Genomic DNA, 16829 nt, shown 5'->3' on the forward strand with positions numbered 1-16829 from the left:
TGTTGGGTCTCGCGCTCTACTTCCATAAGCAACATGGCCGCCGTTGTACTCACCATCTCACTCCGGTCCCGGTTAAATCAGCAGTTGCTTAGCAACTCTGGCGCCTCATGGGCCGCAAGGAGGTTGCGAGTTGGGATCGCATCGACGCTCAACTTTCCACATTATCAGGCGTCGATTAAGCCACTGGTAATTACAACGATTCGTAAGTAATTGCAACGCGCAAAGGGATTAAGTCGGCGAGATCGGGGCATTCACGAATTGTCGTTTGATAGTTGTTGGGGTTTTGCCTTTAATTGGGACCCGTGATTGGAACTTGATGTTGGTGGTAGAAATACTGTTAAACCTTCTTTGCAGTGTTCCACTTTCCTATTGATATCAACTTTGTTTCGTGGGCGCCCGCTACCACAGGAACGTGTCATTCCAACCACTGGTCCGGGCGATAACCAGGAGCTGAGCACCGCCTCGATGTCCATTTGAACAGCAAGTCGCTGCACTTGTTCCTGTTGATAACACATCAAGAGAGTATATTCTCATTGGAGCCGTGTGATTGGCGCCTGTTTGCTGTTTTTAAATTCGAATAATGTTCAGCCCTGGACGAAGGCCTCCCCACGCCTCTTCAGTGATCACGCGATGTCAGCCGTGGCCTGGAGTCGAACTGGGGACGTCGGGTTCTGATCTCAGCGCGCTGATCGCCGCCCCGACTCTTGATGACCCAGGGAAGCCGGTTTCAACTCGTTTCTCAGAAGAGTTCTACCAAGTGTTTGCAGTCGCGACGATTGCTCTGCGTTTACCAATAAAATATAATTTGTGGTGTAAGTTTTCAAATTTGGCGAATTGTGATGGCGAGGCCTGGATACACTGGTCTACTCTTCCAGTTTAGAGCCGTGAACCTCGACAACAAGTGGCGAACTTGCTAACTCTGTGCCATGTCGCCGACCCTTCACTTCCGTGGCCGTGTCCTCTCCGCAGGGCGATGCGTGCGGCGAGCGGCCTCGTGGGCCTGCGCCTCGTCTCGCTCTGCGGCCACGCGGCGCAAGTGGCCGCCGCGCTCTGGGCCGCGGTGGCGTCCGCCTGGCGCTGTGGGGACGGCGCCCTGGGGAGGGACTGCGCGGTGCGAGCTCGGCCCGGGCTCCCCCCCCCCCCGACACAAAACCCTCGTCTGGGCATCTCTCTGGGCTCAGAACTCGAACTCACCAAACCTCCTCGATGTTATAGTGGCCCGCCTGTCTGGGAATTGGCACGTGGTGTGGCGGTCAATGATTTGTACCGAGTTCTGGTAGCGGTAGTGTTGGACTTCCAGACAGTAGAATGCAGTGTTCATCATATACATTGGCTCACGAAGAAATATGGTCCGGTTTGGTCTAAAGTGGGAAAAGGTTGCAACATGGGATACCAATGTTGGTCCATTCTTGATGTGTTCTAACCATCGAAACGTTTCTTAAAATGTCTCCATTATTTCATGCTCCGTTTTTCTAAAAGCTTAACTTCGTAGTGTCTGTCCACATTCACGGTATTCCTCTTCAGCTCATTTCTGCAGCATCATCCATCCATGTTTATTTCCTCCCTTCCACTTGTCTGGCCTCGCAAGTCCTGGGGTTGGTTGAACTCGCACCCCGCTTCCTCTGGTCTTAGATCTGCACGGCCCGAACTCACTTCACCGAACATCTCCCCATCCCGTTTTATTCTCAATACATGCCGTCAAACATACATCTTGGAAAATGTTTACCAACAATACGGCAAAAAGATAAGATATACGAATATGTGAACCAAACACATGATTTGGTGATGCTGCGTTGGGAGTGGTGCACAAGCACAAAAACTCGACACATTTGTCAGTAACACTATCTTAAAAGGAAAACGAGGTGAAAATGTGGACAATGGCCATTCTGGTGTGCTATGAAGGCCCATTTTCCAAAACGTTGCCTGCTATATTTTTTCCCCCTTTTAAGTCGGTGTTATTAACAAGGTCTTGAGTTTGTGAATGAGAATTACGTTATTTAACCACATTGGTTACCCACTCTCTCATAGCTTAACTTTGCTCCTTTTCACATTTGTTTCAGGAAGAAAACCTGATCGCCTGTATTCCAGTGCCGCGTATCACAGAAAACCAGACGCCAACGAATGAGTAAGGATGGGTGTGACTCAGAGCTCTCACTTCTGCACATTTCACCCAAAGCTATGGGAAGACACTGGAGAACCTGGTGGAAAGGCATCCGAGTCGAACATCAATACCAGACCCTTCTTACTGAGGCACAAGTGTTGCCACTGCACCACCCTGCTTTATCCGTTGTAGACAGACAGATGACCTTTGTTGATAGCCAAGCCAGAGGTCACAGGTCACAGTCTCTCTTTAAAGGGAGAAGTGGGTTTATTTAATACAGCAAAGCAGCAAATTCTAATTTGTAAACAAAACAATGTAGAATTAAACAATTGAAAAAAATAAAAACCTATTTAAAATACAAGACAAAACGTGTATAGGCATGGAATTTGTAGCGCTCTCCAACATGCATTTATAAGAAGTATAAAAAAATATGATTCCGTACTACCTGTTCCGACATGTTCATAAACATGGACATTGCTGAAGAAACTGGAAAGTAAACTGAAAAATGTCAAACATGGTAAGCTTGGAGTTAGATTGAGACAAAATCATGAACACCTAGGTAAGAAAACATACAGGTTTGACATAATCCAAACTTGAACAAAGTGGGCTTGGCCAGAACACGTCAGGACGATGGGTGGGAGCCATGGGGGCAAACACGCCCAAGAGGACAGACACCGTGGGGTGGAGCAATTAAATCAGCGCGTGTGCAGATGCGAGGTGGATTTTCTTTCATTGCTGGACTTGAGCAACAATTGTGGCTTGTGGAGGCCTTCATCGAGCTGTGTATTATGGCGGCTGATGTTAGATTTTGAGATAACGAGATATAACATGCAATAATGTCATCATGTGTAGTGTGACATCTCCGTGGGAAAAGTATTCCCATTTAAGGTTTACTTTTTAATCTCCAATTCATTTATACATTTTCCCAGTTTTCTGTAAAATAACCCCTGAATAGCAATAATTTTACATTAAAATATTCATTTATATTGGATCATCTTTCAGATGCATGACCCCATGTTACAAGCATTTGGACAGAGCTAATGCATTAATGCGTTTAAGCTTAGTTGGAAAGTCTAATATTAGATAATACAATTAACATGTTCAGACAATAAATCGTAATTGACAATACACAATTGACAATATACTTTTTGTAAAAAAAAATTGCGGTCGAAGCATTTGTAGTTCAACTGGAAAATTGAAGATTCATGCACTTCATGGTGGTTACTCACTTTCATAGCTGTAATTGAGATCCTGTTTTGAATGTGCTATACAGTATATGCTTTATACCGATGGAATTGATTCCCTTTTGTTTTGTCCAGGTCTCCTTTGTAAAAAAAACAATCTCAATGGGTTATCATGGTTTCTCAAGATTATCAACGTCGTCTTTTAGAATTATTTTATTTCACCAGTGTTATCTGACATGGTGGTTTAACTGGTTGTAAGTTGTGCATGCGTCTGCACTGGTTGGCAGGGTGGTGATACCGCTGGCGCTCACATTGGCTGCACTGGGGGTGGAGTTGATTGGCTTCATCACTGGGATGTCCGTGCACAGCAGCTCCCAGAGCCTCCTCTGTATCCACACGCTTCCAGCACCTGCACCACCGCCTTCTTACTTTCACCAGATTCTTATTATTCATCCAGACGTGGTCCTCCATAGCTTTAAAGGCTGATAGATCGCACTGATCTCTGATGATCACAAATCTGTTGGGCTGAGGTGACCAAGATTTTTGAGTGCAAGGTTTTTGAACCCATTTGTGCAGATCTGAGTGTTACCTCTTTATAGTCATGGGTTTTTTGGCTTCCTCCTGCATGCAAAACACTCATTACAATTTAATTAACCAAACATCTCATTGCAGAACCCTCCTAAAGAGGCTAATTTATGTCGCTTTGTTCGTAAACTAAAAATCGAGGGTGTTGCATGTTAGCCAAGGTAATTTAATACTGACATCGTGATCATACTCCTTGGCAGAGACATTGACCAAAGGGCGTGACGCAATCCACCAAGCTTTAACTGCGCTCCATGAACGTCTAAATTCTACCATAGTTATTTTATATTAGTAGATTGCTTTAAGATGCTCCTGCACTAAGTAAGTTGTTATGTAGCTGAGTGGGAAGTATGGAAGGTTGTGTTGAAATTCTAGTCCAGCGTTGGCTTGGCCAATCACTCACGAGATTCAGTAAAATACCACTTTGCTGAATGTCAGTAGTGGCCATCATTGGCAGATTAGCCCCTTCCATAGGAATATATAATTTTCTCCACTGGCTAAGGAACCCAAATGGTGATGAACATTACTACCATGCTCATTTGAGCAGGGAGACACTTCGTATTTGGAGGTCAAAGGCCAATTCCATTGGTACCACGAACTCGCCATTGCTTTCACTTTGTCGTGGCTATACCGATGGACTCTCTACACGATTGTCATTTCCGAGTGCACCTGTCTGAAACATACATGTGCTTATGTGCATGTCAGTGTAAGGGAGGTTAGGCGTCATGTGACCCTTTTACAGTGATCCTCCCTGGACACCCATGTGTGACATTGAACCTCGACAATGTTAATTTGTGTAATTTGTAGTGGCTTTCAAGAGGGTCGTCGGCATGCTTAATTTGTACATGTGGATCGAAGGAATCCTTTAATGTGGGTCGTCGTCTTCTGAGAGGCTGAGAAGCTGCAATCGTTCTATCGGTGATGAACACCATTACCTCCCATTTCATTAAAGTTGAGCTGAGCAATGGCTACATTTTCATTGTCATATCGAAGCAAATTGGCAATTCAAAAATTCCACAAAGTGACATGGTTCGTTTAATGTGACCTATTTACATAAAATTGGTCTGCAAGAACACTTCGATTTGCATTAGCAAATTGTTTCCAAAATATTGCAAGGCCGAGCTTATTTCCAAGTCATCCAATAGGGAAATATAATGCAATTGCATATTTTCTAGTATTGGTGCTTCTGTTTGCACATGTTGCTTCTTAATAATGTGGATAACAGAAAAATATGCAATGGAAGCAGGCAAAATCCCCTTGACCAGCGTCGCGACCAGCCATCGGTTGTCACAGCAGCGCCGGCATCACGATGGCGTTCTACCTGTTCGACTACCTGGCCTGCGACGCCGCCTGGTGGCTCCTGGGTTTCTGCAGGTAAACGCATCTCACATTTAACAAGAATAGAGAACGCAGAGTGCAGGCCCATTCAGCAATTTTCAAGTGCTGTCTTGTCCTGTTTTACAATAATGGTCACTGTTCCAAGCAGCGTCACTGAGTAAAGCGTTGAGGACTCAACTAGACTGCTTTACCTCATCCATACTGTATTTAACCACCACACTACTGCAGGTCACAACACTCACTCACCACTATATCACTCAACCACTCACCACGCTACCTTTTTTGTTCAACCAGTAATGACATTTTTCAATTAAAGCAATGTACCAACAACTCTCATCTATGACAACTTGGATAGTGCTGTTTGTTCCTGGCCTCTTGACAGTTTGGGAAATTCGTCTGTGCCTGTTCAAAAATAAATATTTTCCCCAAGTCTTCCTTGAAAGACAATGCTGGTCTCAAGTGCATCTTATCTGCTACCTCATTAACTACCTCGCCTGGTGTACACGTGTGGGTTCGATCCTGACCCTGACGCCTGTATATTTGGTCGCGTGGATTTTTATCCGGATCCTCCGGGTTATCCCTTCATTTATAAACTTGCGTTTAGAGTATTTGGCTGCTATAAATTTCCACATAAGCAACTTCGTTGAGCTATCATTTGTAGCCAGGTTGGTTCTGAAAAAGGGCTGTAAATCTGTGGCGGTACCAGATAACATAAAAATAGTTTGAAGTTTAAAGCTCAGTGGATTTTTTTTTACTTGTGGTTGGGAAAATCAAGGTTATGTTAGTAAACCATTGCACCATCCAATTGCATTCTTAGAAAACATTTGAATATCAGTTTCTGTATACGTACACCTTTCAAAATGTGAATACCTGATGGTATGTACAAGCAAATTATATTTAACTGACCAAAATAACAACACTCGGTAAAAGATGCCGAGCTTTTCCCGAGGTCTCGGCATTAAATTAGCATTTGGTGTTTAAACAGCAATGTGCAGACGGAGGTAGCTCAGCAGAGAACCATTGGCTGATAGCACTTGTCACTTAGGTCTATAAGGCGAAGAAGCAGCTTCAATTGTTGTGTTTGGTCTCCCCCCACAGTGTGCCACCGGCCGTGCTGGAGGTGGTCGTGGTGCTCAGTCTGCTGCTCAACAAAAGGCCTTACTAACCATGCCACACGGATCACAGCTGCTCACGTCGCTTGGAGAATTCTTGCTAAAGTGTGGTCGTGTGTGTCCAACATGTGGGGGGCCAGGTTTACAGTTAAAAGTCAAGAGAGTTCCTACTCTAATGAGCACCAAAGCAGAGCTCATCTGTTTACAATCCCGAGCCAACGGTGAAAATGCTACATTCCCGTGATTGTGCAAGTCTATTGATTGGATATCCAAGTGGAACAAATTTTTTATACCCCAGAGGGATGATGGCCTGAGTCAATCCCTAACCAGGATTTGAATTTGCAACCTCCTGATTGCGAGCCGCTCGCTCTACTGCCGAGCCATCTTCATAGGAGGCAGGTGACAATTTGCTGCCCTGTGATTCGATAAACTGTCGCAATTAGATTCAGAATTTCATTCTTGGTAGTTTTTTATGGTAAAATTTTTCCTGTTTTATCCAGTATTTTGTGCCGATAGTCTGCTAAAGAAAGCAGTTGCATATTTGTATACACAAATTATTGTTCTGATTCTAATTGATATTTCACGAGTAAAAAAAAAACGTTGTTTCATGCTTTCTAGTATTCTGAGGCATGCTGTAAGATTTACCCTAAATGAGGCCATCATGGCTATTATTATGCCTGTTTGCCCAGGAGAGTCTCACCAAGTCTCAGGACTTTTTCAGGAGGGTCTTGCCCAGATTTTTGACGGTGTTGATTTTGCTGTGTCCCCTCATTTGAGTAATTTTCAAGTAATTTTCAGTTTTGGGATGTTTGCCAAATACCAGTAACACTGTGTGGCTTTTAAGAAATGGAAGGAAACCAGAGAATCCAGCGTAAAACCATGCATAACAGGGAGAGAACATACAAATTCCACACAATAAGGCACCCGAGTCGGGAATGAAACCCAGGCCCTTTTTTGCTGTAAGGAATGAGTGTTACCACTGAACCACCCTGCCCCCCAAGGTTAAAACGTGTGCCTACTCAAGCTCACATAGGGAGGTGCTCATCTCTTTGTGGCTTTGAGCTAGATAGGGAAAATCCAAATTTCTATGATGGGACCAGTCCTCAAAGTATGATCAGCATTGAGAAATAAATGTTTTTATAAGCTTGTAAAATGCAACATAGAACAGATTGTACATTTTGTGAAAATGTATATTTGTATCATTTCTGGTTGGATCATTCATTACATCTGATTGACATGTGTAGCAAATGGCAGGGTTCAACTGTATATGGTTTGACTTTGAAAACTTATTACATGTGCTTTATATTATTATGAATAAATTCAGTTTTTTTTTATCTTGATAATAAAAAAAATTGTAATGGTGATAAGAGAAAAGTTTCCACATGTCTACCTTCGTTTTCCACTCTTGCGAGTGGAATTGTCCTGTTGGGTTGGCGCTTAATAAATAAGTCTTGCCTCTGTTGCCAACATGCTCTTTATACAATTAAGTATCAAATTTTTAATGATCTCTAACGGAAGAAATACAAAGATATTCTAATTCAAACGTGATCTCTAACTACAGAGTTCTTCAACAGTTGCCTGCACTCGGAAGCGCTGCGGCAAGGGGAGGGGTACACAGGGGAGCAAGGAGGATTAGGGACTATCCTGAAGCACTGACCTGGGAAGTGATGTATCTAATACTTGAGGCGGCGCAGGGAGGGGAGGCGTTTGGCTGTCTGCACCCTGGCCGCCCCCCACGACAAAACGGTGCGTGCAATGGCTCCGCTAGCGCACGCCCAGCCGTTCACTTTCACTCCACAACCTTTAGTTCACAGTGCAACCCGGCTTTCAGACTGCACAATGGAGGACAGGGGAGTGTGGGGGAGGGGGGAGGCGCGATGGGAGTTAAAGGCGGCCGCCGGCACGAGATTTGAGGGAGGAAAATGGCCGACGCCAACGTATGTCCCTCGCGCGTGCGGAGCAGCTTTGCGACGCAGCAGCACCATTGGTGCCTGATGCTGGAAAAGCGCGGTTCTGTCGTCCGACTTCAGGTGAAATGCGATCTCAGTTTTTTCCTTTTCATCGTCGTGTTGGGTATTTTGCCTTTTTCTCTTTAAGCAAACGACACAGCGTGGTGTACAACTGAAGGAGCCTTCCTTCCCTTCCTGGTTCACGGGGTCACGCTTCCTGTGAGCGTCGTGGTTTGGTGTGCGTCACTTCCTGTGCTTCTCTCGCATCCACGCTTGGATCCTCTCCTTCAACTCCGTTTCTGGATTGCACGGGAAGAAGAAATAAGCGCCTCAAAAATATGACGAGAATAATCATCTCTTGGATTACCCAGGGCACTTGCAAATCACTCATCCTGGTCTCTTTAGTCCTCACCTGGTTAAACACAATACATTTTAATCCTAAAAAAATGTAACTTATGCTTGCAGAACATCACAAGTACAAATCCTGGTTGGGAATCGACACAGACCTTTCTATTGGCTAGTTACAATGAGTACCACTCTGGATCACACAAATGTATGAAGCTCCCTTACCTGTGGATGTCCAGGTCACAATCTCCTAGCTTAAGTTTAAAATAACACAAACGTGTACATTGTGCAAAAAACCATCAGCAATTGCTGAAGAAACGCACCTAGTTTTCCATTGCATGACAGTGCTGCAACTAGACAAATTTTCATCTGGATTGAGTGTTACCCCCCTCGTACCTGTGGATTTTCTTCAGGTACTGCCAGTTCCTCCCACATGTAAAAACACTCGTTAACAGTTGGCTAAACTTCCCAACAGAGGACCGAAGAGCTTGGGAAATCTTTTGTGCCGGTTGTGACTGCCTTCCCACTTGTCTGCTGGTAACAAAAATAATCAGACCGTACGCCTCCTTCTGGGAGTGCATATTTTCAGCAGCATTGAATGAATTCAAGAAAACTCTGGACCGGTTTCGACATTCAGTGTTTCATCAGTCCAGCAGGCTGGGAGTTTCACTGCACGAGACATCTACGTGACCCACGAACCCTGCCTCCACCGAGTTGGATCGCAAGCATCAGCACGGAACGCAAGCGGTTCACACAGACAACGCCAAGGCGGCGGCGGCATTGCCGGTGCTCACCTGGCACCAGCATGGTCTCGTCGAGTGGCTGCCGGTTGAAAGGGTCGGTGTGCGCGTTGAGCAGGTGCCGGATGATGATGCTGCGGTCCATCACCTTGCCACTCGGCAAGCGCACAGGGTCCCTCATCAGCGTGTCCATGAGCGGGTCTGTGCAGGGCGCACGCATGCACAGCGTCGCCCAGATCCATACAGCTTTACCAAGATGCACACGGCTTCACTGAGACACGGCAGGACCCCTCCTAAGAAGAGTCTTGAGACTCGGCAAGGCTTTCCTGGGAAAAACTAGCGAAATGATAATAAACAAAAAATAATCAGCCAATGGGTTTTTAGATCAATGTTTCCCCGTGGGGAAACATTATAAATCCCTATCTCAGTGACAGGCAGAAAATCCCATCCCATGTGGCCTTGGCGTTTGGGCACGAGGCGAAATGGCGCTCACCGCGGAACTCCTCGGGCGCATCGCTGTAGTCGTGGTCGGCCTGCACGTTGTGCTGCACCATCTCGTCCACTCGCTCCGCCAGCAGGCGGAAGCGCTCCACGGCGATTGCCGTCTTGATGCCGGCCTTCTTCATCTTACCCACGGCATCCTCAAACAGCTCCTTTCGGTACGAGCGCTAGCCGCGGCAGGTACAGTGAAAAAAACAATTGAATGCCCACCCCGCTTTATGAACTCAATTATTTTTTTGCTCCAACATTTCCAAAATCATGACAGTTTAAGTATCCCAAGAGTTAAAACCCAAACATGCAGTCTCGCTCAGACACAAAGCTGCTTCGGCGTGGACGAATCTCAAACTGAATCGTGCCGCCAGTCTAAACTTAGTTAAATCTGCAATCAAGAAATTACTCGTACAACATCTGCAACTGTTACAGCTACAGCACATTATATACAAACCGGTCATGTATGCAAATGAATTGTTTGTCTTTAGCTGGGGAGGTGATCTTTGTATAAATGCATACTGTATACATGTAATATCAGTGGTGATGATGATGATGATTATGATGATAGCACTTCCGGTGGTGTTGATGTTGAAGATGACATCTCGTCATTGCGATGGCATAGTTATGATGCTCATGATGATAATGATGTTGGAGATGGTACCTCGTCATTGCAATAGCATGGTTATGATGATGATGCTCATGATGATAATGATGTTGGAGATGGCACCTCGTCATTGGCAATTGCATGCGCAAACTCGGGCGAATCGAGGTGCAGGTAGATGTCGGTGAGCTGGTCGAGCAGGCGGCGCGGCTCGAAGCCGTATTTCTCAGGGCTCTCCACCTTCAGGTCCCGGCACTTGGGCCCGCACAGCTGCTGCAGGTTGAAGTTCAGCATGGCCGCCAAGCGATCAGACAGCTCCTGTCAAACAAAAAGAAGACAAGGGCACGATGGCAGGAGGAGGAGACACTGAAAGGCTTCGTACGCAAGTCCGTCGCACTGGCGGTGCCGTGGCTCCGCAGCAACGCTTTCACTGCTTGTTGCAGAGATTCACGATCCAAATCCGTCAGGCCACCCTCGTTCTGCGGGTGTATTAACTGTAAAATACTACGTGCAATCGGTTTCACAGTGGATGTTAAAGATCCCGTGGTGTCATTCAAAGAAGCATAGGCCGTTGTGTGCCGAGCGTCATGGACCAATATTTTACAACTTTAAAATAACCTTGGATAACTCAAACCAACATCTCTCCCTCCTGCGAAAACGTAACAGGACCCTCCTGAAAAATAATCTTGAAACAAAGTAAGGCTTTCCTGGGTAAACAAGTATAATAATGACACGAATGTAACACAATTAAATTAGATGTTTACACCCACAATAGACATATAAAAACGTGTATGTAAAAAAAGACTATTTACAAGCAAATTAGACTTGATGTTCCATTTAGGAATGAAGAGCCCCACTCGGCCTGAAGAAGCCTGATGTATGTCAGGTGAATCTGATGCCAGATCAGGATTAATGAGCTGGACTGCTGGTGCTCCCGGTGTGTACAGTCGCAATCTGTGAGCTTAAATCTGCACTCACTGGGTGACATTTCCCATCCTGTTACATTCCCACCTCTGATTCATCATTTGACTTTGTAGTCTACAGAGACTGGGTGGAGAGGGCGACGACTTAAGCAACCACTGGTGATGAAGCCACGTGCACAGTCGTGTCCGAGAATACAGGTGACATGCGAATTTAATCAAACATGCGGAAACCTCAAATCTAAGGAATGAGGAGACAGAACGAACGAGCAAGCTAGCGAGTGATGATCGAGTGTCAGTGGACTCACGGGCCGCATGAAGGGCTTCTGGACCTGCTTGGTGAGGTAGTGGAACATGTCGAGGGTCTCCATGGCGAGCGTGAGGTAGGAGCGACACTGCCTCTCGTCCTGGCTCATCTGAGACGCCCGGCTCTGCTGCTGCTCCTGCGAGGTTGTGCACGGACAGGTCACAGCGGGGGCGTCGCTTAGTCACCGAGAGGACGCAACAATCAACCGAAAAGGGAAATGGCTCCATAGCAGCCGAGTTGCCGAGATTAAGTGGCATGGCCCCTACCACACTGCGCCGGTGTGCATGCGTGCTGCTCCTAAATCAATCGTGAGTGTCACTGTGGAAAATATAAGAAACAATCAAAGAGCTTTCCCACCTGATGATGGACGCTTGTGTTGCACCTGAAACGTCGTAATCAAAGAGCAGTATCATCCAAAACTTTCCAGGGGCTACTTGGGGATGTGACGCTGGGACCCTTCATATATAAACGTAAGCCCTGGTCCTTTTTCTATGGCAGAATACTGTGCTGCACCTGTCTGGTACAGCAACTCTCACACTGGGCTCGCTGACTCGAATCAAAGCTGTGCTTTGTGCCGTGAGCGGCATCATAAAACCTACGCTGCTGCAGTGGCTGCCAGTACTCGCAAACATCCAACAGGATGCTGTTGCAACACTTAGAGAGTATGAGCATATTTTGGAAAATCCAGATCTCCCTCTGCATATCGAAATAAAATCCCCACCACCTTCTTGTCTGAAATTGAGACATCCAATTTTTGACGCGTGCCTAAACTCTTCTGTCAGCCGAAAACGACCTCGCCACCCAACGGTGTGAGACGTGGGGAAATGGGGAAACAGTGGTGTCCCAAACAAGAACCTTATTTCAGACCCGACAATGGAACAGCCCTGGTCTCTCTCTTCTGCCACAACGACCGCTCCCAACCGAGTCCCAACAACACGTGGAAGATGATGTTGCGATATATCCTCCAGAAATGGAAGAGCCATGACTCACCAAATTGCAAATGCAGTGAGGTGTAAACCATCAGGTATATATCACTGATGACTGCCCAGTAACATTCATATTCTGGAGGAACGAGCCAACTCCACTCAGCTACCACCCCGGATGCCATGGAATGGATTACAACATTAACAATACAATTGTAGCCTGCTGCTTTTTTGTCATGCCACACAAAAGAAGAGAAACAGCAGATCACTGTCCTCCTTCCAAATCTGTCCCTTCACATAAAAGTATATTTTTACACATCCCATCAGCCACTCAGCTTTCTCAAGAGTGCAGAATTTCAGCAGCATTGGTTCACCACAAGCAAACTCTGGACCGGATACAACATTCAGGGTCTCATCAGCAGAGTAATATTTGCATGTACCAAACCAATGCTGGGGAACTGCCAAGGACTCTCTCTGTTATATATGGGTCCAAGTTCAACACAAACCCATAAAATAGATGTCATAACAGAGTACAGAGAGGAGACAGAAGAGAGAAGAGAGTGCATAAAGGAAAGAAGAGATAAGAGCGATGAGGGAGATGAAGTTGAGTGAAGGGAGGTGAATGGCACCTGGGAGAGGCGATCCCACGCCTCCTTGTTGCGCATCTCCTCCTGCAGCTCGTGGATCCTCTTGAGAGAGTCCAGGCTCTCGTCCAGCAGGAACGTTGTGTCGTTGATCAGCATGTTGATGAAGCGCACAAACTGACTCCCCGAGCTGCCAGTGAAAACAGCACTGGCTCATGCATGGGCGCAACGTGATGGAGCAAAGTGACGCATGTGGGTGAGATGTGACGGGTTGAAGTGCCAGGGCGGCGCTATAAGGCGATGCGTGCCAAGGGGATTATTAATTTTGGTCTCATCAGTACCATCTTGTTGGTAGTAACTGTTTTGTGTAATCAGTCTTGTATTTTTTTAAAGCATAATGTACAAGACTTTATAATCGCCTAATGTTCAGCTAAATGGCTAAGCAGTAGAGCGAGTGGTTCAAACTCGGAAGGTCACGAGTTCAAATCCAGGTTGAGGTTTGGCTCGGTTCATCATCCCTCTGAGGTAGATAAAATTGGGACCACTTTTGGAGAATTCAACGAGTTCTATAAATTAAATCGCTCCTACCATAGGAATGAGGAATTTCCACCATTGGTTCTGGGCTGTAAACAGGAGATGAGCATTGCCTCAATGCTCATTTGAACAGGAACCTGCTGATCTTCTTAAACATGTACAATGCCATCTAATTTACAACTGTTTATTATGAATGTTCTAATTTCCAAACAATTCAATGCGCATATCGTGAGTGTAAGAATCGATTTTCATTAGTGCAGATACTCTTGCACGTGTGCAGGTCCCCTTTAACCTGACCAGGGCTTCCAAAACGCCAGATTTTGCAGCCCACGATGATGAGGGTATTTGCATTTACTAATCATCAGGGTCATGTAGTGTGTAGCAACTGAATTGGAATGAAGAAGTGGAGTTTACAAACATCTTGTAGTCGCATCCATTCTAGGAGTACAGTCTGGATGATTGCCCTTTTGCATTCCCTTTTTGCGAGAGCCGGCTCTCGCAAAAACTGCATTGCGACGTCATTTTATGTCCGTTGAAGGTGAACGATGCGGCAATCTATTCCCCTCGACGAGCTCTGCACGATGCGCTAATCAAAGTTTAAAAGTTTTGTTTCTTCTGCGCATTCGTCCTCGCTGCACTTGGACGACATGACAACAGAATGATATGTGCCGGGTGGGTCGCGGCGTTTATGTGCGCGGTGGGACGGAGTCGCCAAAAAATTATTAATTAATTGCGATTTTGACTTCCGTTTATTTGGAACCCCGGGGTCCCGCCATAAGGTTCATTTGTATTGCATTTAGTCATGGGAGAATTGTCATTTTCATTAATAATTGACTGTGGCACTTGCCAATCAGCAGCCCTCCTGTTCCATACTCATGGAATCGCAATATCCTTAGTCTGACTCGGTGAGCCAATCAGGCCGATTGAGCAGTCATTGCCACATTGAATACGAGGCCACTCGGCCACCCAAACAGGGCGTACGTACTTGAACTCCTCCAGGAAGGTGGCCTGGTGTGCCGGATTGCTCCACAGGCTCTTGAAGATGGCGCTGATGTGGTAGCGGATGGTGAACTTGTCATAGAACTCGCTGCTGGCGCCTGTTTGCTCCACGTCTGCGCTCACATGTATACATTTAAAATCAATAATTGATACAGTTTGCATGAATGTAATTCATATCACATCCAGTCAAACACATACATTCAAATGATTTCAATGGTGCACACCGCTGGTTCATGTACAGTGTACTCTAGCTTTAACAGTTGCAGATGTTGTGCATGTATGTGAAGTGAAAGATTTAAAACAACTGCAGTATTAACCAGGGCGGCTTGCTGGATTCGAATTGCAAACCTCTGAAACAAGCGGCGTATGCACGACTGCTGGATTATGTCACTGCCGCTAATCATTGAGCAATGGATTGAACGCAGTAAAATACATGAGCAGACAATGCCCCTCGCCCCCCTCCCATGGAGCAGACCATGCTTCTTTTTGTTTTCTTATATTCTCCACTAATACACTACTGATGATTATTATTGCACTTTTTTACTTAGGAAATGCTCTTTCTCGTGAGGGTCATGCCAAGTTTCCGCAATATAAGGTAATGTCGCTGTGTATAATCCCAATTTTTCTGAATTGGGACATATGGCCAATACCAGTTATCGATGGGAGGAAACCAGAGAACCTGGAGGAAACCCATGCAGAACAGGAGTAGAACAAACTCCATAAAGGCACTCAAGTCAGGAATCAAACCCAGGCACTTCTTGCTGTTAGGCACCAGTGTCAACACTGCACAACTCTCAACCTAATACTGATGTGTGGTCTTGATTGCATGCGGGGGATTGCCGAGAGCCCAAAACAGCTGTCGCCGCCACCGCCGTCTCCTCCTCCTCCCTCCTCCTGCTCACCTGTGTAGAACTTCATGAGCGATGGCGCCAGGTGGCGCGTACCCAGTTGGTGGTTCTCCAGCATCTCGTGGAAGCGCGCGGTGCGTGGCTGCACACTGGGGTTCAGCACGAACAGCACCTCCACCAGTTTGGCGAGTAGGTACGGGTTGCGCAGGTATGTGTGGCTGCACACGAACACCAGCAGGAAGGTGGCGAGGTCGGGCCCGCACGGCTCGCTCTGCAGCACCTGCGGGCTGTACCTGCGCCACACACGGTGCAAGAGAAACACAAGGAAAACCATCGTAACTCAGATGAAAGTCCCATGAGATTCTTTATCTGCTTCTGTGACATGAACCTGGGTAAGTGTAAGTGTGTTGATTCATCATTGATTTTTGTATTAGACCATGTAACGATCTGGCCAAATATACGTCATAAGACCTTCCAGCACCCGATACAGAAAAAAGAAATAGTTGCGTGTACAAGCATTTAACGCACCAACTCACAAACTTAGCAATTAGAAAACATTCTGACTTAAAACGTCGTGACTGCAGAAATTCATATTCTTGGTTCATTCAGTAGTCACGTAGATAGAAAAAAAAGAAAAAACCCACGACGTTTTGATCGCAACACAAGCGGTCTTCATCAGGCGGAGAGAAAAGAGGGGGCAAGCCTCCAAATGCAACTGCTTATATAATAAGGGCTTCCAAAGTGAGCGGGCGGGGGCCTAGAGTTGCGAGGCAGCAGCAAGGAAAGCTGTGCGGCGTAAACAGCATGGGCAGAGCAGCCAGTGCTAATGTCGGAGTAAAGCGCGAGAAGTAGGAGTTAAGCGCGAGATAGAGGTGGAGCTGAAGGCGAGGGGCACAGGCCAAGTGTGTTAGACAATGGGGGAAGGGGGTAGAGAGAGGGGAGAGAGAGGGGGGGAGATAGAGGGGGGGAGAGAGAGGGGGGGAGAGAGAGGGGGGGGGGGGTAGAGATAGGGGGAGAGAGAGGGGGGTAGAGATGGGGAAGGCATTGCACCTCACTACACACATCCACACAGATGACGGTAGAGGTTGACAAGAAAACACAAATCAAGTCATGACCCAGTGGTTAATGACATCTTCCCAATGATTGCGGAGTTTAAAACCGTCGTCTCATTTGAAATTGTGTCTTTGTCTGTATATATGGATGGCTTCGTGAACAAATTTTTGTTGATAGCCAATCGGCTTGCAAAGTACCATCGTCTTAGAGAAATCTA

General features: G+C 46.2%; 2 protein-coding genes across 7 annotated transcripts in view; one reads left to right on the top strand and one right to left on the bottom strand.

Moving 5' to 3' along the window:
• The first annotated feature begins 53 nt into the window (after positions 1-53).
• TMEM107 (transmembrane protein 107) lies at positions 54-7012 on the top strand. 3 transcript variants are annotated; one of them, XM_061566281.1, is made up of 7 exons: positions 123-202; positions 409-480; positions 970-1111; positions 2061-2125; positions 3573-3673; positions 5145-5241; positions 6304-7012. In XM_061566281.1, exons 3-7 carry the CDS (start codon positions 974-976, stop codon positions 6368-6370), a joined length of 468 nt encoding a protein of 155 aa, XP_061422265.1. In that variant the 5' UTR covers positions 123-202; positions 409-480; positions 970-973; the 3' UTR covers positions 6371-7012. The 3 variants fall into 3 exon arrangements, with proteins under 3 accessions (XP_061422267.1, XP_061422266.1, XP_061422265.1); XM_061566283.1 differs by lacking the exon at positions 409-480 and having other exon boundaries at positions 54-186; XM_061566282.1 differs by lacking the exon at positions 409-480 and having other exon boundaries at positions 63-202.
• Positions 4885-16829, bottom strand: part of UBE4B (ubiquitination factor E4B) — a 35056-nt gene continuing 23111 nt past the window's right edge. For all 4 annotated transcript variants that reach the window (XM_061566280.1, XM_061566279.1, XM_061566277.1 and 1 more), the window contains 8 exons: positions 15614-15852; positions 14698-14824; positions 13224-13368; positions 11673-11807; positions 10571-10762; positions 9845-10019; positions 9406-9552; positions 4885-8565 (listed from right to left, as the gene is read on the bottom strand). In XM_061566280.1, coding sequence (XP_061422264.1) covers positions 8510-8565; positions 9406-9552; positions 9845-10019; positions 10571-10762; positions 11673-11807; positions 13224-13368; positions 14698-14824; positions 15614-15852 — 1216 coding nt within the window. In that variant the 3' untranslated portion in view covers positions 4885-8509. The remainder of the gene's footprint in view (positions 8566-9405; positions 9553-9844; positions 10020-10570; positions 10763-11672; positions 11808-13223; positions 13369-14697; positions 14825-15613; positions 15853-16829) is intronic.

This window comes from Lethenteron reissneri, chromosome 36 (assembly GCF_015708825.2).
Source record: "Lethenteron reissneri isolate LAM-NWPU_2019-01 chromosome 36, ASM1570882v1, whole genome shotgun sequence".
NCBI classification, from domain to species: Eukaryota; Metazoa; Chordata; class Hyperoartia; order Petromyzontiformes; family Petromyzontidae; genus Lethenteron; species Lethenteron reissneri.

Bases quoted from the DNA above. Each gene is read 5' to 3' on its own strand.
- TMEM107 (XM_061566283.1), top strand. From the start codon at position 974: ATGCGTGCGGCGAGCGGCCTCGTGGGCCTGCGCCTCGTCTCGCTCTGC. The intron at 1,112-2,060 runs GTGCGAGCTCGG...CATTTGTTTCAG, and splicing joins CCCTGGGGAGGGACTGCGCG to GAAGAAAACCTGATCGCCTG. The intron at 2,126-3,572 runs GTAAGGATGGGT...ACTGGTTGGCAG, and splicing joins AACCAGACGCCAACGAATGA to GGTGGTGATACCGCTGGCGC.